At 36.7% G+C, this 25,189-nt stretch overlaps 2 protein-coding genes across 2 annotated transcripts; one reads left to right on the forward strand and one right to left on the reverse strand.

Annotated features, from left to right (window-relative positions):
• Positions 1–9,277: 9,277 nt before the first annotated feature.
• LOC125493769 (uncharacterized) lies at positions 9,278–10,259 on the reverse strand. The gene is made up of 2 exons (XM_057392162.1): positions 9,848–10,259; positions 9,278–9,786 (listed from the first exon to the last, which is right to left on the reverse strand). Exons 1-2 carry the CDS (start codon positions 10,257–10,259, stop codon positions 9,278–9,280), a joined length of 921 nt encoding a protein of 306 aa, XP_057248145.1.
• A 7,175-nt stretch (positions 10,260–17,434) lies between these two features.
• On the forward strand, positions 17,435–18,423 carry LOC125493169 (uncharacterized). Its single transcript, XM_048636227.2, has 3 exons — positions 17,435–17,756; positions 17,831–18,250; positions 18,321–18,423. The coding sequence occupies exons 1-3, from the start codon at positions 17,718–17,720 to the stop codon at positions 18,384–18,386; spliced, it is 525 nt and encodes a 174-aa protein (XP_048492184.2). The 5' UTR covers positions 17,435–17,717; the 3' UTR covers positions 18,387–18,423.
• The last annotated feature ends 6,766 nt before the right edge of the window (positions 18,424–25,189 follow it).

A 25,189-nucleotide genomic window follows, 5' to 3' on the forward strand; every position in this document is an offset into this window, starting at 1 on the left:
ATTTTCTACTGTGAAGGTATTAAATAAAAAATGACCTTAATAATTTAAAATTGTCATTAAATTTTAAAGTCTAGTACTCCATTATATTTATAATGCTCATGCAAAAGTACAAGGCCAGATGAATTTATTAAGTCGATTTTTAAGTAAAATATTTAATCAAGGTCTTGTTTAAATAAATTTTAGTACAAAAATCATAAAAATTGAATTATCACTGAAAACTCATTAATTTTTTACACAATATAAAGGACTAGTTTTGAAGCCCGTGCGTTGCACGGATTATTATTTTCGAACCTTAATTTCCATTAAGTTTATTGAGAAAAGAATAAGATATGACATATATGTATATGAAAAACAAAAATATAAATAATTATTTATACAACAAATATTCTAGGAATAAAATAGTTAGTAAATTGCATAATACCTTTGCAATGTCTTTGACAAACTTTCATTTGATTCTTCATGTTATGTCATCATGGTATGCTATAGGTCCAAAACTATATGTTTGTATTTTTTATCTTTATATAACTTAATTTTTAAAAGTATGATTTTGAAAAGCATAATTGTTATTATTACATATAATATGCTATTTTTATAGTTAATTTTATATGTATTTAAAATAAATAATAAATAATATGTTATTATTCTAATTATATTTTCATAAGTTGTACAATTATATTGTATATGGAACTTATTTTCAAACATATTTCACACACTCTCGATGGTAAAAAAAAATATTATAAATTATGTAGCAAAAGCTATATTCAATTTACATAGTTGAATAATTTAGGTTTTTTTTATTCAAAATCAGAGTGTAATCTTCACTTATTAAAAACACCTTATTTGTATTTATATCTAGGTTCAACAACTATTTTTTTTAAAAATAAAATTAAAGAGAATGACATGTCATGCTTAGGTGGAGCTCTTTATAATATTCTAAGGTTGTTTTTGTAAAATCATACTCTAATTTTTTAATCATATCGCCATAGATTTTAATTTTTGTTGTAACAACAAAATTTCCTTAATAATTTTTGTTGGAATACTAAATTATTTTGGTTCAGTCGAGTAAGACTGGTGTTTGGATCCTCTAGAGTTCTAAAAGAACTCTACAAATGTAGAGTTCGAACAATATTGATCATAGAATAAAAGTTCATTAGCTCATATATTGTCTTCCAAAACCCACTCTATTTTTTCTCATCAAAATTCACCCCTTATTATTTCCTGCGTTTCACCAATACACTCTCTTGATTTTAAAATGTATAGTTCATATACAACTCTACCTTGTAGAATTTCATTAAAACTCTAGAGGATCCCGACTCGTTAGACTGAGGTTTTGAAGGATAATATGTTTAATCATGTAAGTTGAACATATGATAAAATGCTATAGTCACATACAATACACTATAGTTATAACTATTATTATATTTATCTAAAAGAAGCATTAAATAATGCTTTATCATTCATCTAATTAAATATATTTTTATGAGTTGTAAAACTATATTGTAAATTGGTCTTTTTTTGAAGTATATGTCAAGCACTATCAAATGGTGAAAAATTATAATATTTTGAATTAGGTAGCAACAATTATATTCAATTTATATAATATAATAATTTAGGTTGTTTATTCAAAACAAAAATCTTATTTCTCGTTATCAAAAACACCTTTTATGTATTTAAATATATGTAGGACTCTATTTTTTAAAATATTTAAAAATAAATATTAATAAGATGACAATCCTATGTGGCGCTCTCTATTTCATAAGTTGTAGAACTATATTGTAAATTGATCTTATTTCGGAGCATGTTTTAAACACTATCCAATGGAACAAAACTTATAATATTCCAAATTACGTACGTAGCAAAAGTTATACACAATTTACATAATATAATAATTTAGGTAGTTCATGCAAAATCAAACTCTAATTTTAGCTTCTTTAAAACTTCTTATGTGCTTTTAAATCTTTGTAGTAGAACTCTATATTTATAAAAATTAAAAATAAAAATTAATGATATGACAAGCGTATATGGCGCTCTCTATTTCACAAGTTGTAGAACTATATTGTAAATGGATCTTATTTCAAAGTTATTTCGAGCACTATCCAATGGAACAAAAATTATAATACTCCGAATTACGTAGCAAAAGTTATACACAATATACATAATATAATAATTTAGGTTGTTCAAAATCACACTTTAATATTAGATTATCTAGAACTCCTTATGTGTATGTATTAAATCTATGCAGAACTCTATTTTTATAAAAGATTAAAATAAAATTTGATGACATGGCAATCCTATGTGGCGCGCTCTATGCTGCTGAAAAGTTTCTCATATATATATATATATAATAAAAATTATCTAAAGTTAATTAATAAATAAGTCTTATTTAATTACCATCAAAATTCAGTGTTTTAACATTAAATTATTCATAAATAACAATATAGTGGAATTGGAGGAGAGAGAAATATGATGGGGTTTGTAAAAAGTAGGAGAGAGAAATGTGATGACTAAAAATTGGAGGGCAACCATTGGGAGTAAGAAATATATGCGATTGAAATGAGTAGGGTATGAATGAGGTGGAAGAGTGAGAAAGTAATAAAATAATTTATGACCACAAACCATAGGCACCCATTGGATATGCTCTAACATACTCTAAACTAATAATACTACAGCTGAGCAGTTGGTTCTTAAGGATATTCTGAATATGTCACACAAGGATTCCTTAGGGAGTCATCTAGGAATTTCGGTTAATACCCAAGGTTGGAAGTTTTCTCATTTCTAATTCCTTATACATATCTTTACTAAAAAACTGTTAAATTAGAATACATTTTTGCTTTCTCATTCCACAAAAATTATTCTCGTAAACACGGTTATAATTGGTAAGATTTCACATGTGCTCTCTACTTTTAATATTTTGTTGGGTGTTTTTAACAAGTTAGATTCTATGTTATGCTCGTTTATTTGAGCTTCAAATGAGAGACAAAGTATTCATTGGGTCAAAAGAGAAACTACCTTTTTCCTAAGGAGATGGGAGGATTGGGTATAAGATCTATCCATCTTCTCAACAATTCTATCTTATGAAGAAAGTATAGCAAATGCATGCTAAGGCAAATTCTTTGTTAACTTAGAGTGTTCATTGTTATCAAACCCATAGCCTTATCAACGGGAATTTTCAAACATAAAGCGAGTATTTTTGAGATCTTAGGATTTTTGAGGTCTTCTTAATTACTTCTATTTAAAGGTTGTATATGGAAGGTTGGGAATGGAGCAAGGGTGCATACCTTCTAAGCTAAATGGCTCGATGGCAAAACTCCTTTAGGCTTTAGCCAAAAGTAACATCAACTTTCAACAAATTCGGCAATCAAAAGTTAGTGACTTTATGTAGGTACCCACCTTTGGAAGGTAACTCTTGTCAGAAACTTCTTCAAACATTCGGATGCTCAAGATATCCTTGCTATGGAGCTTTTTCAAGTTTCTTCTGATGATTATATGGTTTGGAAGCACCATATTTTAGGCATTTGCGCTACTAATTCTGCCTACACTTTTCTTTCTAATGAGGTTTCTAATACTCCTTGTCATCTTCTTCCAACCAAAGGTTTCCAAGATCCTTTGGTATCTTCCTAATCTTCCTAAATGGAAGTTCTTCATATGAAAACTTATTTACGATCATTTGGCCACAAAAGAACAACTTCAAAAAAGGGGGGAATCCCATGCAATCAGGAGATATAAACCTCACAAAATTTGTTTCGCTTTTGTCCTATGGCTCTGGGTACTTGGCAACAACTAAATATACTCATTCAAATACAACAAGATGACCAATTTACGTGTACAGGTTGGATCATCAATCAAATCCAACTTTTCTATGGGAGGATGGTCAATAAAGTCTTCGTATTAAGCAATTTTGTTGGACTTTATGGAGCATTTGGTTGTATCGAATCCATTAACTTAATACAAGTAGCTCTATATAACTCGATCATAGTTCAGTATGCCTAAACTAATTAAGCCAACGTATCATAGTTTGTTTATAGTAAATTACTATGACCATTTAATAATTAAACTAATCAATCTTCATTATCAATCATAATCTATTATTAGCAATTGTCATATTAGTCAAATGTCAAATCCTTCAAGAAACATTTACCTTGAGTTAGTATGAATATGTATATATTGGATTTGTGGATTTGTTAAATTAAATGGATATGGAAAATGAAGGTAAGTATTGGTATCTCTCAAAAGATTAATTATAAGATTTGATAAAATCAAGGATTTTATGTGGGTGTCAAAACATCTAGGCTATTAGACATCTTTTATTTGATGTTTTTACTCTCATTTTCTATGATAGATGTATCCTCAAGGTGGTAATATTGAAATAATGATGCCTTCTATGATAGCTTGACATCTTGTATTTGAAGTTTCACTATAAATGTAAGAAATATCATTTAAAATGGTGATGACTTCATATTTATAAGGCTTTTCAGAACTAGTATTTGGTAACATGAGACAGGATTCGGGGCTTATGTTAAGAGGTACGAACGTCTAGAACTTGTCTTCTCTTACGTTATAAAGAACGACCTCTTACTAAATGCGTTATTTTCCATTTTTAAGTAATCATGGCTATTCATAAGAAAGTAATATACATAATTTACACATGCACATTCAACCATTTTTTATTTAATAGAGCCAATATATCATTTGTATATGGTAGGTTTGAACATTGAAATTGCACTATGTACCAATCATTGCGGGATTGAATTCACTAATGGATCAAAACTTTCATAATCCGATCTGTGTCTAATCCTAAATGGCAATTCCACTAGGGACGCAAAAAACAAGAAACATGGTTTTTGAATAGACTACAAATAACTCTCCTATACAAATCCATTTGGATTGAGGTACTCACTCCAATTAGGGGGCGTTTGGTTCGTAGGTTGGTATGGGTTTGGAATCAGGAATGAAATAAGGGTGGTATGGGGTTGGAACTTGATTCCTAATATATACCATGTATTTCGTTTAATTCTGGAATCAAAATGATCCCCATACCTAGTGTTTGGTTTAAAATGTCTCTCGAATCAAGAATGAAATTAGTATTACATTTTGTCTTATGTCTTGTTTTGAATCAATCAATTGTGATACTATAAAGTAATTCTAATCTTTTTATTTTATTTATACAATTCTTTAATTATCTGAAATCATTATTGTAGAATTTTAAAATACTAGAAGATTAGAGCATATAATACAAAAACAAGCTTCCAAACTACAAATGTTCACAACTACAAGACAAATCATTATGCCAGATTGTCCTCTTATTCCCAAAATTCTAACAAAGGTCCACTCATAATAAATTTGTAGAACAAAAAAACAACTACTTAATATGGTTCTACAAAAACTAGGCATTACGGCTTCATAAGTCAAGTACCACTTCTTTCTTCCAATCATCATTAAGACTTGAAAAGAAAACATCCATCTGGCTTGGATTTTATGAAAACAAACTCGCAGCTCTAATCAAACCAAATATTCTAAGAGCTACAAAAAAAATAAAACAACAAACACCATATCTGCCTATCTAGATCTCTCCATGAGTTAAACAAAGTTTCTGCTAAGTTGTTCCTAAATGTAGTCCAAGTATTTGATGATTGGACTTGACTGATATAATAATCCATCACTCTCGGAACTATCACTCTCGTCCATATCCTTGACGACCTCAAGATCTGTGGGCATGCATTTTCGAATTAGATTATGTAATAAAGGACATGCACTAACTAGACGACCTTGGGTGCAGATTGAAAAAAAGGAGGGACTTCTTAGAATTCCCCATCTTCCTTTGAACAAGCCAAAATTTCTCTCAATTACATTCCTTGCTTTTGAATGTTTCATATTGAAGTACTCCTCTGAACTTATTGGTTGTCGATCCCCCATTCTTTCAAGTGATAGCGATGTCCTCGATAAGGTGCAAGAAATCCTCACAATTGGTGTAGCCAGCATCTACTAAATAGTAACAACCTTGAAATACAAAAAAAAGTTTTATTACTAATTTTGATATAGTTAGTTGAGGGGATCATTGTCAAATAATTATATTATTCTTTTATAATCTTTACTTTAAGGTACCTTTAAACCAATAGGTCTGGATATTGCGTCTCGTAGAACACGACCATCATGTGCAGTTCCTTCCCAACCAGGCAAGACAAACACAAATTCCATAGTGGTGTGGATAACCTAAGACATTCATTGTAAGGTTGCCTTTTCTTGTTCGATATCGTCTCCTCTCCTCATTTGCAACATGGACTCTAACAAATGTACCATCTAGGGCTCCTAAGCAATTCTACAATAAATTTTTTTGTAGAGGTTTATATACTTAGATGCCCAACATGTTATTTGTTTAATAAATTAAGAAAATAATTTTTATTATAAAGTGTTACTTGAAATCTTTCCATCTGCTACTCTCGTAAGGTATTGGGGTACGTTTTTTGTATAAATGACGATGTAACTTTAGATAGGCAAGGAGACATAGATTGAATTGTCTACTAAGACTTTGTCCACTTCTAAGAAAATACGTTCCTTGTGACCTTTTTTTTTTTTATGATGGCCCAATGTATACAAGAACATAGCTCCTATCTCTTCTAAGCTCATATTTTGAGTACCTCGTAATCCACCAATATCCCTAACCATCCCACAAAGTACACTAAATGTGTATCTATTTATTCACAATTCACTCCTACAAGCAACATCACTATCCTTGATCAATGCATTCAAATTATCTAATCTACGACGTTTTTTATCAGTTAGGTGCATTCTACGTAGATTTACACCTATACTACATAGCTCTAGATACATGATAGTTGCAGAGTTAATAATAACCAATGAAGTTACAAGTAGCTCCATTTGTCTCCTCCTCCTTCTCAAGAATAATCCACATTTTTCCATTATTTTTGTAATTGATCACATAATTATAAGTAGTTGTGAGTATTAACTTTAATGAATTAACAAAAATAAGAATAAATCTGAAATTCTACAAGACTAGTAGTCATATATTACTAAATCTTCTACTTAGAATTGTCACATAATATATATGCACTTTTTATTCTGTAAAAAAAAATAGCACTAATATCAAGAACCTAACACACAAGAAGTAATATAGAACACAAAAACATAGCACTAAGACCACCATAATATAGAGCACTAATACCAATATACCACCATATTCGATATCACCAATACACCATCAAACCAAATAATATGTTCAATTGGTACCAATTCTTATCAACAACCCTCTTCCTTTCTTCTTACTTATACATTGACTTTTATTACTTGCTGCAAATAGTGGAATGGTAGAAAGTATGGAATACAGTTATGATTGCGACTTTAATAATAGTTGCATATTTTAGTATACAGATTACAAATTTTCAATCAGAATCACTATCAATATCCTAACCAATACTAGCACTAATAAGCACTTAAGAATTATAGACAAAAAAAATTGCAGTAGAAGAGACTAGAGAGAATAATGGAGTACATAGAGTTTAGGGCTTTGGCCACTAGGCAGTATCACGGGGACGAGGATGAACAACGCTCCTTTTTATTTCTGTGCAACAAGATGTTTTATCTTAAATAATTAATGATACGTTGGGTTAGTATGAGCCAAAGCCATCCCCCATGGGTTTCTAAACTCCATACCTCATGGGTTTAAGGTATTAGTTTTAAAATCAAAATTTTACTAACCAAACACTACGTATGGGTTTAGCCCATTCTAAACCCATACCTCATACTTATATTTTGTGAACCAAACACCCCCTTAGTGATACCAAATAGGTTTGAGGTAATCACTCCAATTAATGATATTAATTAAGGTTGAGATAACCACTTCAACTAGTGATACCATTAAAGTTCGAGGTAATCGATTAGTGATACCAAGTAACGTTGAGGTTCTCATTCCAATTACGATACCTATTAAGGTTGAGGTAACCACGTCAATTAGTGATGCTAATAAGATTAAGGTAACCACTTAATTAGTGATACCATATAAGGTTGAGGTAACCACTTCAATAGTGATACTAATTAAGGTTGAAGTAATCACTCCAATTAGTAATACTGATCTTATTTCCTAACTGATGACCTTTTTGGTTAATAGGATTTCTAAGAAGTAGTATTCTTAATGTAAATTTTAAAAATCTTCTTATAAGATTATTATTTTATTTTGAGTAGAATGGTCAATTTGAAATGGACTTTGGAGGTTATGTGTTTTGCTTAACGAAATTTGGCCATTTAAATTAGACACTTTGAATGGCCTAAAATCAATTGTGATATACACAATTACTTATCTAATTATGTCAACTTGTAAATTAAATCCATTTGAAGATTATGGACAACAAATAATTTTTTTTATAAATGTAAGTTGGATCATCATACGATTAAACTCAGCTAGATTTATAATTTTTCCTTCGATTTGATATTATGATATATTAGGTCTATGCAATATTCTAACATTGGCTGCTCATGTTATTCAAAATAAATGACTTATGAAATTATTTATGAAAACCATGCATAAATATCTCCATATTTTTTTGTTAATTGAGTGGTCTAATAACTATTTATAATACTAGTTATTACAAAATCTATTACAGCACTAATGAACGTCTATAATAATCTTCAATCTTGTCTTCATCATAACGCTCCTTGATCTTCATCTCCCCATAATAACTTTAGCATTTATGAATTAAAGTTTGATTATATAAACTTATAAAAAGTAGCAGATTAATTAGATTTTCTTATTTAATTTCATATGATTATTTTTAATTTTAAGGTAGGTAATGATAATGACTCATTTAGAATTAACTTTAAGAAATTCCTTATATAGACTCATTGATTCATAACTATCCTTTTTTATATGAATGAATTATTTCTTTTAATGAAGTTGAAAACTAGACAAATCCTCTTGGATTTTTCCATATTAATTATATTTTGCATTTAACAACTTCTTGAATAGTGCATGAAACTTGTGTGTGTGTGTATATATATATATATATATATATATATATATATATATATATATATATATATATATATATATATATATATATATATATTATATATATATATAAGTCGAATGATTAACACTTGAATCATATTTCATTGTAGAAAATAGATGTTTTATTAATAATGCATTAAACAAGAGCATCAAAGACAACATATTATTAAATAGATTAACACCGAAGCTGTTAAAATAAAACAACACTACGCCTTAATTAAAGCATGGTTTCTCCGAATTTCATCCAAATATTTTCCACTAGGTCTGACTTGAGTGATCATGCATGGGGTTGTCACGAACTCGAACTCTATTAGTCATATATGTTTGCAAGTTTGCAATGCGATTCTCACTAGTTTTGTATCTAAAAGGTTCATCGACATTTGGCGTATTTTGATGACATGAACTAGGACGTGGAGGTTCCTCATAATCATTGGGATCATAATGACGGGAATATGAATCTCGTTCATCTTCAACTATCATGTTATGAATAATAATGCAAGCGATTATTATTTTCCCTAACATCTCTCTATCATGAGCTAAAGCAGATTGATGAACTATAGCAAATCGAGCTTGTAATACTCCAAATGCACGTTCCACATCTTCTCGTAAACCCTCTTGACATTGGGCAAAAAGACTTTTCTTCTGATTCCGTGGAAGGTTTATTCTGGGTATAAAAGCTGCCCACCGAGGATATATACCGTCGGTGAGGTAATATCCCATATCGTATTGGTTGTCATTTACAACATAGTTAACTGGAGGTGCACGACCTTCAAAAACATCGTTAAACAATGGAGATCTATCAAGAACGTTAATATCATCACCACCTACCTGGTGTTCCCAAGAAAGCATGCCAAATCCACAAATCATATGAGGTAATGGCTTCTAGAATCAATGTCGGCTTACCAGGTCTTCCAGAATACATTCCTTTATACTGAGTCGGGGAATTTTTCCACTGCAAGTGCATGCAATCAATACAACCCATCAGGTGATCCCCATTGTTCAGCTGCAAATAATAATCTATTTCAGTAGGTTGTCTCAGATATTCATCACTAAAGTGGGAGACAACACCTTCAACAAAAAGTTGCAATGAATCTCTTGCAAGAGACGCACTAATTCGTAGATGATTGTCCACTGAATCAAATGATGTGTCGTATGCTAACAATCGTATAGCTGTTGTGCACTTTTGTAATCCAGAAGCACCAAGTCTACCTGGCATCTGGCCTATGTTTGAAGAATTCATTACGAGTAGTTAAGACTTCCCCTATACGGAGGAAGACATATTTTTGCATGCGAAATCTTCGGCGGAAATAATTTGGAGGGAAGACAGGATTATCTGCAAAGTAATCATTCCATAAGCAGTCGTGTCCACTTTCACGATCTATTGGAACTAGAATCCTGAGTTCCCTAGGAACTTGATTAACCGCGGCGTATATTTCAGCTGGATTGGCCATTATGAAGCCATCCATCATCTGATCCATCATACGGTTTGCTTGTCTACGCCTTTCATAACGTCTTCTATAATTTGCTTGATTAGAATTGGCAAGATCATCAGAAATTGTATATGGGCTGCGGTTCAAACCAAACCGCAGCCCAAAATATTCAAAAAAAATAAAATTAATTGGGCGGCGGTTCAATTGGGCTGCGGTTCAAATTGTATATGGGCGGCGGTTTGAACCGCCGCCCAATCAAACCGCCGCCCAATTGGAAATGAAATGTCAGGTTTTTTTTTCCTCCTCTTTCTCGATTTCAATTCAATATACTCCTCATCCACGATTTTGCTCTAAAAAAAAACCCAAATTTTCTTCCCTCCATTCATACCCAAACCCTTCCACATTTCGACGGCCCAAATCACTCCCGCCAGCGGTCTGGGGCTTTGGTCGTTGCTGCTGCTGCTGTAATTGACGCCGGCGAAGGACGTTGCTGTTGGTGGCGTTCAGAAGTAGGTCGTGGAAAGCAGGCAACCCTTTATATCTGAAGAAGGTGAATTTTGGTGGTTCGAAATTGTGAGTGCGGGTTTACCAATTGAATTGTTGGAACGAAATTGCTGTATGTATGCTTGAATTTGTTCGAAAATGAAGTACATTTATTTGCTCGAAATTGTTCGAACATGCTGTGTATTTGGTTGAAATGGGTCGAAATTGTTGTGAATTTGTGTGAAATTGTTCGAATTTGAAGTACATTAATTAAATTGAAGTACATTAATTTGCTTGAAATTTTTGGTTGAAATTGTTCAAAAATGCAGTTTATGATGATTTGATATTGTTGGTAGTAGTTTATTTGGTTGTTATAAACACAAATTCGAAGTAATTTCTTGTAAAATCTGTGGTTTGGTTTATGTTTTTATGTATTGTTTTGTGCATTTAATTTAATAATATAAATAACTCGAAGTAATTCTGGGGTTGTTGTTGATAATTTGAGGGCTTATCTTCAGATTGTGTATTTTATTTAGTGTTTGGTTGGAATCTTATTTTGATTTGGAGAAAGTTTCTGTTAGCAGATTGATTTGAGAAATTGCAATATCTAGACTATTAGTTTTCCTTAAGCCATTACTTGGTGAGTAGTTCTCATAGAGTTTCTAATCTATGGAGGCCAAAACAGCCACTAGATTGTGGATTTATTGAGATTGTTAGAGAGTGAATATGCACTTGTGCTGGACAAGAAATATTCAACGTTGTCCAATCTGATATTCTTCCTCCATTGTCTTTGTTAAGTGATGAAAAAAAAGCAACTGCAACCTACTTGTCTCACTTATGAGTTGATAAAAATTTTAATCCATTAAGCAGCGTGAATAAGACGTTTATGTAGCAAATATAGTATTGCTAACTGACAGGCTAAAGTCATATCACCAATCAAAAGTAATAACCTAAATCTCTAATTAAAGTAGATAGGGAAGTAGGGTCGAATCCACAGAGAAGCGGGTCTTTTTACTCTAATCAATAAGTGTAATCTAAACTATTAACAAAATGATAAATTTAATTTTACCCTATTTTTTTGTTCTGAATAAGTCTAGAGTAGTTCATGATATTTTATTAAAATAATGCAAAAATTAATCAAAAGAACAGACCTTTAATCCATAATTTTTTTTAATAAAATTTTGATATTATCTAATATAAATTTAAATTATTTTTTATCACTTTATTTCGGTCCAGGTTAAATTTTTCCGCCTTTGGTCTTTCGATGGTTGTAACTTTATTTGGAATTTCTTTATTAATCATTTAATTGTGCATCTTTTCAATTTTTTTTTTTGGGTTTTCTGATTGACATATTAACTGATCAAGTACTTACCTCCTTATTTTAACGTCTTTTTCAAAAATTTCGGACCAAAAAATTGTTTTTTTGGTCTAGACCGAAAAATAAAACGTTCAAAAAACTTGGACTTAATCAGGGCCCTAATATGTAGGCTCGCCCTTGGGCCTCCAAAATCTCAGAAACGGGGCTGCCCATCGGTTGGGTTAGTTTAGAAAGAGTATGTTGCTTTTTGTTTAAGGGAGTACATGAGTTTAGGCGTTGCTAACATTCTTAATGATATGGGCAGTAGCATTGGTGAAGCGGTGACTGATATAAATGGGAACGTTTGGGGTCGTATTAATGATAAAATGGTAATCTTTGGCTTCCTATTACTGCTTACGTTCTTTGGTCAAGGGTCACACATGGAGCGGACGGGTAGATCCTACACTTGTATTTAGGATGTATTCTACTATTGGACAGAACGGAACTTCCTTCCATCTGCTGCAGGAACTCCATTTTATATATAAGTGAGACGTTTCCAAATCATACCTCGTGAAACAATCAGCTAAAAAAGCAGGCCTTCAGTGGGCGACAAACCCTTCAATACAGTCCACAGCTGTGGTTTATATTCCTGCTCACCAAGTTCTACAATGCTAAGAGTTAATGTTCCGGAAACGTTCAATATAGATGATGAAAAAACTTTTCCCAAGCTTGGTCGTGTGGTTAGCGAGGATCAAGAATCATTGGGAGCAAGGTTCTGTCCCTGTGAATTCTACTGTACAACTTATACAATTCAGTGTAAAGCATAGGATTATACATATTTTGAGAAAAAAAGGTAGCACCCATAATAGGGCATGGATTGAGAGCTTGTGAGTTTGCTTTTGTTTGAAGTATTGTATTTGTCTGTTAGCCTTTCTAGGCTGGTTTTGTTCTTGCAGTCTTCCTTGTTTTGGGTGAGAGTCCTTCCTAGAAGTTGTCTCCCCTTGGTTGATTTGGGTGTATGTTTTTGGTGTTTAATGAAATTTTCTTACTTACCAAAATAAGATAAAATAAAAACTTAACTAAAATTCTTTGATGTGTTACATAATTGGCTCTTCCAGTTTTTGTTTTCCAGAATAAGAGCAAACATAATACAAAGTAAATTACATCATATGAGTTCTATACTTCTTAGCTACACATTGAGCATCAGTAATAAAAATCCTTAGAATATATCTATACCAACAATTACTAAATTTATATACGAAGTACATAAGTTTGTAAAGTCAATTTATTCTGAATTTGCATTCCCACCTTAATAAATATGGTATTTGTAAATTCCCACCTTTTCAATTTTTTTATTTTTTTTATTTTCCCACCTTTTCTTTCCCAAACCTTATAAATTCCCACCACCTATCGGTTCTGTTATAAAATCTGTAAAATTGGGGCATTCCCACCTTAATAAATATGGTATTTGTAAAATCTTCTTCCATGTTCTTCCCCATGCCCTGCCTTCTCTGCTCCTTCGTCCTCACCATGCCCTTGCCTTCTCCGCTCCTTCGCCCTCCTCCTTCACCATAATCTCCCTCATTTTCTTTCTCATTCCTCGCCAAGCTGCAACCCACGACCACCAAAACCTCACTCGCGATTAATCTCTCCACCACCCAACCCCATTTTCGCACCCATGAGATCTGATTTCGAAAAATTACTTCCGTCGTCAACAATTCCGATTTCTAAGAAGCTTTGCTGTTCATATTTGGCTTCTCCGGTTCGATTTTCGCCATTGTAGAGCCGATTCAGATTCATAAAGAAAGCCAATTGTTGAGTTTTTGATAATAGTGGAGTATATTGATGAATTTGTGCGTAAATTTTTTTTCAACAAATTGACATATTTGGGGGACAAATTGCGGACTACAAATTGGCTTTCTTTGAGTCTTCTGATCCTAAACCTTAAATCTCAATCAATATTTTGGGTTTGTTTTTTTTGATAACAATTATTATTGTTTTTAATTCTATTTATACTGTAATAGTTTGATGATGTTTTGATTTTGTTAGTGTTTCTGTCTAGAAATTAAGGGTTCTGATTCCTTTGCTTAGGAGTACCGGGTCAGATTCGAATGTCCTGAGTTCAAAGTCCGTACGCTGGAATCCTGCAAAAGTAACGGTTAGACTGCCCCGGGGGTTGTTTCGGGATCGCCTCTCCGACGCTCAAGTCAGTGATCAAGCTTAGAGAGATAAAGTCTAGAGAGAGATGCTCTGGTTTGTTAGGTAAGAATTCAATACCTTCTCATTGATGAGGGGGTTGAATATTTATAGTGCTGGGGATATCCCAACTGTAGGCCAGCTGGGGGCACTGACAGCTGGGATGCACCATCACAGGTGGGGCCCACTGGAGGCTCTAAGGCATTTATTGGGCTGGATTATCCTTGGTAAGCCTAAACCAGGAAATAAGCCCAAACAATTAGCCCCACGCCAGGAATGGGAAATATCGAGGCCTTGCTGACATGTTTCCCGTTCGTGGTGGAACCTAGATAGTTTGGAACCCAGGCTGACCTGCTTCTTAGGCAGGAAAATAGGGCACGTGCCGACCCAGTCCACTCAAGGAGGAGGGGTGGCTAGAGTGCCGACCCGGTCTCCTCGAGGGGAGGGATGGCTTGAGTGCCGACCCGGTCTCCTCGAGGAGAGGGGTGGCTTGAGTGCCGACCCGGTCTCCTCCAGGAGAGGGGTGGCTTGAGAGCCGACCCGGTCTCCTCGAGGAGAGGGGTGGCTTGAGTGCCGACCCGATCTCCTCGAGGAGAGGGGTGGCTTGAGAGCCGACCCGGTCTCCTCGAGGAGAGGGGTGGCTTGAGTGCCGACCCGGTCTCCTCGAGGAGAGGGGTGGCTTGAGTGCCGACCCGGTCTCGTCAAGAAATGGAGGGGTGTGATTACTTTACGGCTCGGACTAGGGACCAATGAGTCCCATGCTTGTCCGAGCCGGTATCCTCGTTCGCCAAGTCAATCAAGGAGGGCCTCCTTAGGCCGAGCCGGTTGGACGCGGCCCGGATGAGGGGCCAATGAGCCCCATGCTTGTCCGAGCCGGTGCCTGCTCTCGCTAAGTCAATCTGGGACTTAGGAGACTTACTCAACCAAGGAGGAGTGCCTCCAAGGGCTGAGCTAGTTGGACGCGGCTCGGATGAGGGGCCAATGAGCCCCATGCTTGTCCGAGCCGGTGCCTACTCTCGCTAAGTCAATCTATGGCTTAGGAGACTTACTCAACCAAGGAGGAGTGCCTCCAAGGGCTGAGCTAGTTGGACGCGGCTCGGATGAGGGGCCAATGAGCCCCATGCTTGTCCGAGCCGGTGCCTGCTCTCGCTAAGTCGATCTGGGACTTAGGAGACTTACTCAACCAAGGAGGAGTGCCTCCAAGGGCTGAGCTAGTTGGGCGCGGCTCGGATGAGGGGCCAATGAGCCCCATGCTTGTCCGAGCCGGTGCCTGCTCTCGCTAAGTCAATCTGGGACTTAGGAGACTTACTCAACCAAGGAGGAGTGCCTCCAAGGGCTGAGCTAGTTGGACGCGGCTCGGATGAGGGGCCAATGAGCCCCATGCTTGTCCGAGCCGGTGCCTGCTCTCGCTAAGTCAATCTGGGACTTAGGAGACTTACTCAACCAAGGAGGAGTGCCTCCAAGGGCTGAGCTAGTTGGACGCGGCTCGGATGAGGGGCCAATGAGCCCCATGCTTGTCCGAGCCGGTGCCTAAGGTTTTGGACCACTGGCTGAGGTGACCGAGTGGTAACCTTGAGCTGATGAACTGGCAATATTGAGCTGGTGAACTTAATAGCTTCTTGGGAACCCAAATGCCACGTGGCAACGGTGGATTATTGGGGTGCTTGAAAACATGGTGGCGATTCAACTTCTGGTTATTGATGACTTTTGTGACGATTGATATTCCGAGGAGTTGTGCCTTTTGAACAGTTTTGGGTAGTTGGGAGGCCCATTAAGGTGTTGAAGACACAAGGCCCGGTCCAAGAGATGACGTGGAGCACGGGGACCGAGGATTTTGCCTATAAGTAGGAGAGAGGGAGAGATTTTTGTCACTTTTACAATTCTCTCTCTCTCTCTAAATTTGAGTTTTCTGCTCTCTCTCTCTACTTTAGCTCATTTTCTCTCTCTAAGTCCGGGCTCCATCCTTCTCGTCCGACCAGGTACGCACTCGTTTTGTTTTTTCACTAAGTTTTCTTCTCTTTCCTTTAATAAAATCGGCCGACCCCCTTCTGTTGATAAATAATGGGGAGCTCGTCCGAGTCAGTGACACCCCCTCCCTCACCTCCTTATAATTTAGCCGAGGAAGTGAGGGGTATGGGAATGGTTTTGGTGTCAACTTTAATAAGTTGCCCGGATCCCTCGGCCGTGCCTGAGGCGCTTTCCCTCCCAAGTACTCCTTCGCAAGCCGAGGAGGAGGAGGCCGAGGGTACCATCCCCTACCCTGGGAGGTGTCCCTGGCCTATCCTTCTTCGAGGAGTTACTTAGACAAATATTTGTCTGATGGTGTAGTTAGGATAGCTATGCCGGGAGAGGAAGGCGAAGCTTCTACATCGGGTCGGCTCGCGTATCCGGAGATCGACCCCAAAGGCGGTCCGGGAGCAAAATTTCCACTTCCCTCATTAATAAAGGCCTTAATGGAGGATGCCCGAGGCCAAGCAGCGAAGTTCCAAATAAAGGACCCCTACATACTGGTCCGACCCGATGCTAGTCACACTATTCTGAGCCCACCCCTGGATGTACCGCCTTTTATTACAAGGCCATGGAGATGGGCTTAAGATTCCCGCTGACCCCGTTTGAGAAGGATATCTTGAATGCTTATAACCTATGCCTGGGTCAGCTTTCTCCAAACTCATGGGGAGGAATCTTGGCGGTTCAGGTAATATGTGATATCATCGGCGTTAGGCCGACCCTCACACTCTGGCGCCATTTGTATAAGCTTTTTGAAATGCCAGCGGGGGATCACGGACCTGGTGGTGGTGTTTCCAAGCTCGGCGAGGCTACCGAACTGTTCTTGACTTACCCACTTCTCAAAAGGGGTTTCGCCGGTGCTTCGCCTTCGTCTACTATGGGGGAGAATGGGGCATCCCAATCGTGCCTCCATCTGACGACCCAAATCACTGCCTCAATTTCAAAGTGCCCGAGTTGTCGGAAGACGAAGCCGTGGCTGCTATATGCAGTTAGAGGCTAAAATAGTGGACGGCGGCGAAGTTTTTGTAGCGGGGAACTGGCTCCCGAGCTGCAAGTTCTTTAAAGATGAGCACTTCCTGGCCGCGTTTGGTCTGAGCCCGGCTTTTCCCAAGGGTAATTCGGCAACAAGGGGGGTTCGGTTGACTTGTTTTTGCTTTATTTGCTATATTTTGCTAACTGTTTGTCTTTTTACAGAGGCTTCTCTTGCTTACATAAAGGAAACAGACCCGGACATGGCCGAACGACTAACCTCCGCCGCTCTGAAGGCTGCTCGGATTGGGCCGAGATGAAGGCGAATAAGATTAACAAGCCTTCTAAGCCAAAGGTAAGATACTTCTCTATCCGACCCGGTTTAATCCTTCTTTCCTTGTTCTCACCAACTTTTCATATGTTTTACAGGATCCTTCCAATCCCAAGCCGAGAAAGCGCAAGGAGCGCACTGAAGAGAGGGTGGAAATGACGGAGAAGGCTTTGGCGAAGGCCCGAGCCGAGAAGGAGGCCTCGGCCAAGAAGGCAAGGCAAGAGCCTTCTGTTGAGGTGAATAGCCCCCGCCCGGCTTCTGGGGACGAGGGGACACACATTTCCCTTCACCCAGAGGATTTCGAGCCGGTTCGAAGTCCAAGCCACGTACAGGGGACCTCGCACACCGAGCAGACCTTATCCGAGGCGCCGGTCCCCTTTACTCAAATGTCCAAGACGGACAAGAAAGAACGGATTGCCAGTGCCCTGGAAATACTGGTTACCCAAACCGACCGAGATCATATCAACGCGGTGAATGGGAGAAACGAATCGAGCGAACTCTTTCGCTCCTGGATGGATGTAAGTACCTTAGCCTTACTCCTCCTTTTACTTTTTCATTTTTATTTTCTAACTTGTCTTTGTTTTGCAGTTTTCCATCCGGATGACCAAGGTAGCCGAGGACCGGTCACACTGGTGCAGGAGGTTCAGAGCCTGAAGGAGGCGGCTCGGAAGCATTCGATGAGGTCTACCAGGCCAAGGAAGCTAAGCGTCTGGCCGAGCTCCGCTTGGAGGAGGCCAACAAAAAATTGATGATGGCGAGGCGACCTGGAAGCAAGAGAGGGAGGACTGGCAGGTCGAAAGGACCAACCTTACTCTTGCCAAAGACAACGCTGAGTCCGCCAAAGCTACGGCCGAGACCAAGTAAGCTCAGGCCGAGAAGGACTTGGAAGAGGTTCGGCTCAAACTCTCCTCGGCCGAGGCTCAACTGAAGGAAGCCCAAGCGGCCGTTTCTCGTTCTCAGGAGGAATGGTTCAACGCCTGGCAGAAGTCGGACGACTGTACCGATTTCTGCGCCGACGTGTGTAATACCCCAAATTTTCAAAGATTATTTTATTATTATTTATTAAGATTTAATATTATTTTTGCTTAAAAATTATTTTGTGATAATGAGATTTCATTTGTCAACTGCGTTTATTAAAATAATAATTTAATTTAGTTTGATTTATTTTAACAAGTTTCAACTAAATAATTTACTTATTATTCATTTTATTATCAAACTCTTTAAATTGATTTATGGATACCTTGGTTCATTGTCCATCCACATTGGTAATCCAAGCCCAAACATTAGTCCATAGTTCAAGTCCATGTGTCTTGTACCAAAAAGAAAAGTTAAAACAAAACAAAAAAAAAAAAGGAGAGTGAAAATCAGCTTCTTTCACGTCTCCCTCCCTCCTTCCTCTTCTTCAAAAAAAAAAAATCAGCATTCAACAGTAAATTAATTAGTTCAGCAACTTGCAATACTTGTCAGTAAAATTTAATCTTCCCAACTAATATCAGATTTTAGGGGATAGCTTCACCTCCCTACACCATAGCTTCCATTAATGGAGACTTAACCAAGCTTGAAAATTTCTGACCAAATCCCTCTATAAATAGTGACTTCAATCTCATCAGATTCCTCAAGCAAAACCACTTCAAAGGTTTGCTTCATTCTCTCTCTCCCTCTTTAATTTCTGAAATTCTGATTTTTAGAGGTAAAACAAAAATAAAATTTCAAAACCACCATTACCACCAACCCAGAACCGCCGGAAAAACTTCGAACCACCGCAACAAAAACCGCCCCACTTCCGCGCCCAGCCAAGCCCGCTCCTCGCGACCCAACTCCGCGCCCAGCCTCCCTTCTATCGCGACCCCATTCGCGACCCTCGCCCCAACTCTGTCGCCCAGCCAGCCCTCCTCGCGACCCTCGTCCTTCCTTCCTTCGCAGCCGCTGCTGCGCCGTGACCCAACACCCTCCCTCGTCTGTCGCCGGCCAAAACCACCGCCAGCCCAAACCTCCTTCCCTTCCTCCTCTTCGTGCTCCTCTGTCTTTCTCCCTCCTTCGTTTCTTTTTCTTTCCTTTCTGTTTTTGAAACTGATTCAAAGAATCAGTAAAAGAGGACCCCCTTCCCTTTTTAATGAGTTTTGTTATTTTACCTTTATTTTAAAAAGCTAAAACTTATAAACTTCCTAAACTAGCCACATTAATTAATTAGTGTATTTTATTAATCTTTTACAAACTTGATAATGTTTTCTGATTTTCTAAATTAACACAAGGAGTAACATAAAGTTATTTTTCTATGTTTAAAATAGTTGTTTAAGTTAATAAAATTAAGATTGAAGTAATTTTATGAATACTTAAAATGTTTCATATATAATGTGAAAACTATAAAACTTTATAAACTCTCTTAAGTTCATTAAGAATTTCTTTAAAGTTATTTGAATCATTTAAATTGTTTACTTTATAAAAAAGAAGGGGTTATTTAGGAACTAACTTAAATCTCGTTAATATTGTAGACTCCGATTTCGTAGACAAGGACTATCAAGAGCGCTAAATTCGTGAACTTAGCTTTGGGCACGCGTCACGAGGTAATCTCCGATGTCCATCTAAACATAGATCCCGTTAGTGTTAAACGAATTGATTACGTGATGTTTATGTGCTTATAAAATTTATAAGTATGGACTATATTTATGAGTTATCGATTTAATGAGGTTTATTAATACGAAGAACAAATTGGACAACGACTCTGGATTATGAATTACGAATAATGACGATGGACGAAGTACGATATGACTACGTTTTTATAACGTTATTAAAATCGGTTAATGTTATGATTATTACAATTATTATGGCTATTATTATATCATTACTATTATTATATTATTATTATTATGATTATTATTGTTATTATTATTACTTTATTCATGAATATTATTGTTATAATATTGAGTTTTTATGGAAGTTGAATTGATAAGATTGTGATGATGAAGTAATTATGAATTGAACGGTAAATAAACTCAAGCGATTGTTAATATGAAATGAGTTATTGAAATCTCCATGATGGATTGAGATTATGATGGATTGAATATGTTCACACTGGTTTGAACAAGATGACGTAATTAAATAAGATGACGTAATTGAATAAGATGACGTAAATGTATATGTGAGTTATGTGATGACGTGAATTAAAAGATGCTAATCACGTAAAGTGAAATATCGGAGGGAAATGATGAACAGGTTGCCCTGTATGAGTGGTTCAGCGGCCCCTACAGGTTCTCTGGTTACTATGCTGATTATTCTGTTACTGTCTTCCTTCTATCTTGATGTGATCCAAGTAGAAGGGGTGTGCACACTAGGGACTCTGTTATGGCCAATATGATTTTTCTTAGGTGGTTACAGGGGGTTTCCCCGGCCTACAAGTAGGTGGTTACAGGGGGTTTCCCCGGCCTACTATGTTGAAGTAAGTGGTTACAGGGGGTTTCCCCGGCTTACTGGCGTTCTCTTTCCTCTCCATGAATAATTGGGACAATTGAAGTAATGAAATGATTATTCAGTGTATATATATGTATACATGTGTTATGACTTCCAAAACTATTAGTATACTATTTTACAAAGTATTTTCAACTTAAGTATTTTACGGGATGGAGTTGGAATTACTCAGTTTATCTGATTTTAGGGAGCTTGTCTCTCTTGTCTCTTTTCAATGTATTTGTGCAGGTGGGTGATCGATCGGGGGAACAAAAGGGAGATCACTTAGAGTTGTCATCCACTTAGCCTATGATTAGCTTTCGCTGGAACTCTGAAACTTTTAATTAATTAGTGATGTCTAATAAACAATTTACTTAGTTGTTTTTATTAATGAATTTGAGATGGTGTGTTGTAACTTAGCCTTGCAATTGTTTCCAAGGAGATAATTGCGGCGGTAACACCTCCCCGTCGGATCGAACCCTCGTGGATCCGTTTTCCCCCGAAAACCCGAGTTTATTCGAGTGGAAAAAGGGTTCGGGTCGGCGGGGGTGTTACAACGTGGGCCAATCTTCCCATAAGATGGGCGAGGACGAGGCGCTTGCTAGGCTTAAGGTGGCTTTGGCTGATTCCTGCCCCGGGGCCGACTGGAATTCAGTCTGGTCTCGCTACCAGGAGTTGGCCGATGCCGACGCAGCTGAGATTAAGGCCAAGATGGCTGAAGAGATGAGCTCGGACAGCGACTCTGATGATGGAGAAGAAGATGCTGGTAGCACCGAGCCACCTCCACCAGAGCAACCTGCCGCCGGTCCTTCTGCTTAGCTTTCTTAGGATTTTCATTTTCTTAGCTTTGGCCTTGTCGGCCCTTTAGCTTTTCTGCTTTCGACCCTATGCTTTTGTAAACTTTTGGTTGTATTTTACAACTTTTGATCAATTGGAATACAACTACTATTTTGCAACTCGTCATTTGTCGCATATTTTTCGTTATTTGCAGTATTACAACATTCAATAGACAATAAACTGGTTAAGTTTTGCTTGCCTTTTTGTTCAAAATAATTAGACTGGTTAAGTCTCTTTCATTTCTGGGGTATAAAACCGACTTGGTACATGGACTGGTTAAGTCCGAGTTACAATTTGATTTGCTTGCTAAACCGACCAGGTAGTGCTGGCCCTACATCATGCCCCTAGTGCAAGTAACGAAAAAGAAGTTATACATAGAATCTTTTAAGGTTGTCTAGGTTCCAAGGCCGAGCCAGGGGGACCCCTTCGGGAGATTCGAGTCGGAATGTCCCTGGCTTGATGATTTCTGTAACCTTGTAAGGGCCGTCCCAATTTGCCCCCAACTTCCCTTTGAGATGGGAATGTCCGGTGGCTTCGACCTTTCGGACGACCCAGTCTTATTTAAATATAATAAAAATTATCTAAAGTTAATTAATAAATAAGTCTTATTTAATTACCATCAAAATTCAGTGTTTTAACATTAAATTATTCATAAATAACAATATAGTGGAATTGGAGGAGAGAGAAAATATGATGGGGTTTGTAAAAAGTAGGAGAGAGAAATGTGATGACTAAAAATTGGAGGGCAACCATTGGGAGTAAGAAATATATGCGATTGAAATGAGTAGGGTATGAATGAGGTGGAAGAGTGAGAAAGTAATAAAATAATTTATGACCACAAACCATAGGGCACCCATTGGATATGCTCTAACATACTCTAAACTAATAATACTACAGCTGAGCAGTTGGTTCTTAAGGATATTCTGAATATGTCACACAAGGATTCCTTAGGGAGTCATCTAGGAATTTCGGTTAATACCCAAGGTTGGAAGTTTTCTCATTTCTAATTCCTTAATACATATCTTTACTAAAAAACTGTTAAATTAGAATACATTTTTGCTTTCTCATTCCACAAAAATTATTCTCGTAAACACGGTTATAATTGGTAAGATTTCACATGTGCTCTCTACTTTTAATATTTTGTTGGGTGTTTTTAACAAGTTAGATTCTATGTTATGCTCGTTTATTTGAGCTTCAAATGAGAGACAAAGTATTCATTGGGTCAAAAGAGAAACTACCTTTTTCCTAAGGAGATGGGGTTGGGTATAAGATCTATCCATCTTCTCAACAATTCTATCTTATGAAGAAAGTATAGCAAATGCATGCTAAGGCAAATTCTTTGTTAACTTAGAGTGTTCATTGTTATCAAACCCATAGCCTTATCAATGGGAATTTTCAAACATAAAGCGAGTATTTTTGAGATCTTAGGATTTTTGAGGTCTTCTTAATTACTTCTATTTAAAGGTTGTATATGGAAGGTTGGGAATGGAGCAAGGGTGCATACCTTCTAAGCTAAATGGCTCGATGGCAAAACTCCTTTAGGCTTTAGCCAAAAGTAACATCAACTTTCAACAAATTCGGCAATCAAAAGTTAGTGACTTTATGTAGGTACCCACCTTTGGAAGGTAACTCTTGTCAGAAACTTCTTCAAACATTCGGATGCTCAAGATATCCTTGCTATGGAGCTTTTTCAAGTTTCTTCTGATGATTATATGGTTTGGAAGCACCATATTTTAGGCATTTGCGCTACTAATTCTGCCTACACTTTTCTTTCTAATGAGGTTTCTAATACTCCTTGTCATCTTCTTCCAACCAAAGGTTTCCAAGATCCTTTGGTATCTTCCTAATCTTCCTAAATGGAAGTTCTTCATATGAAAACTTATTTACGATCATTTGGCCACAAAAGAACAACTTCAAAAAAGGGGGAATCCCATGCAATCAGGAGATATAAACCTCACAAAATTTGCTTCGCTTTTGTCCTATGGCTCTGGGTACTTGGCAACAACTAAATATACTCATTCAAATACAACAAGATGACCAATTTACGTGTACAGGTTGGATCATCAATCAAATCCAACTTTTCTATGGGAGGATGGTCAATAAAGTCTTCGTATTAAGCAATTTTGTTGGACTTTATGGAGCATTTGGTTGTATCGAATCCATTAACTTAATACAAGTAGCTCTATATAACTCGATCATAGTTCAGTATGCCTAAACTAATTAAGCCAACGTATCATAGTTTGTTTATAGTAAATTACTATGACCATTTAATAATTAAACTAATCAATCTTCATTATCAATCATAATCTATTATTAGCAATTGTCATATTAGTCAAATGTCAAATCCTTCAAGAAACATTTACCTTGAGTTAGTATGAATATGTATATATTGGATTTGTGGATTTGTTAAATTAAATGGATATGGAAAATGAAGGTAAGTATTGGTATCTCTCAAAAGATTAATTATAAGATTTGATAAAATCATCAAGGATTTTATGTGGGTGTCAAAACATCTAGGCTATTAGACATCTTTTATTTGATGTTTTTACTCTCATTTTCTATGATAGATGTATCCTCAAGGTGGTAATATTGAAATAATGATGCCTTCTATGATAGCTTGACATCTTGTATTTGAAGTTTCACTATAAATGTAAGAAATATCATTTAAAATGGTGATGACTTCATATTTATAAGGCTTTTCAGAACTAGTATTTGGTAACATGAGACAGGATTCGGGGCTTATGTTAAGAGGTACGAACGTCTAGAACTTGTCTTCTCTTACGTTATAAAGAACGACCTCTTACTAAATGCGTTATTTTCCATTTTTAAGTAATCATGGCTATTCATTAAGAAAGTAATATACATAATTTACACATGCACATTCAACCATTTTTTATTTAATAGAGCCAATATATCATTTGTATATGGTAGGTTTGAACATTGAAATTGCACTATGTACCAATCATTGCGGGATTGAATTCACTAATGGATCAAAACTTTCATAATCCGATCTGTGTCTAATCCTAAATGGCAATTCCACTAGGGACGCAAAAAACAAGAAACATGGTTTTTGAATAGACTACAAATAACTCTCCTATACAAATCCATTTGGATTGAGGTACTCACTCCAATTAGGGGGCGTTTGGTTCGTAGGTTGGTATGGGTTTGGAATCAGG

This window comes from Beta vulgaris, chromosome 9, assembly GCF_026745355.1.
Source record: "Beta vulgaris subsp. vulgaris cultivar EL10 chromosome 9, EL10.2, whole genome shotgun sequence".
Taxonomy (NCBI): domain Eukaryota; kingdom Viridiplantae; phylum Streptophyta; class Magnoliopsida; order Caryophyllales; family Amaranthaceae; genus Beta; species Beta vulgaris.

Coding starts and splice junctions, on each gene's coding strand:
- LOC125493169 (XM_048636227.2), top strand. CDS start 17,718: ATGAAGGCGAATAAGATTAACAAGCCTTCTAAGCCAAAG. Junction 17,757..17,830: donor ACAAGCCTTCTAAGCCAAAG/GTAAGATACTTC, acceptor TATGTTTTACAG/GATCCTTCCAATCCCAAGCC. Junction 18,251..18,320: donor TCTTTCGCTCCTGGATGGAT/GTAAGTACCTTA, acceptor TTTGTTTTGCAG/TTTTCCATCCGGATGACCAA.
- LOC125493769 (XM_057392162.1), bottom strand. CDS start 10,259: ATGAATTCTTCAAACATAGGCCAGATGCCAGGTAGACTTGGTGCTTCT. Junction 9,787..9,847: donor TGCTTTCTTGGGAACACCAG/GTAGGTGGTGAT, acceptor ATGTTTTTGAAG/GTCGTGCACCTCCAGTTAAC.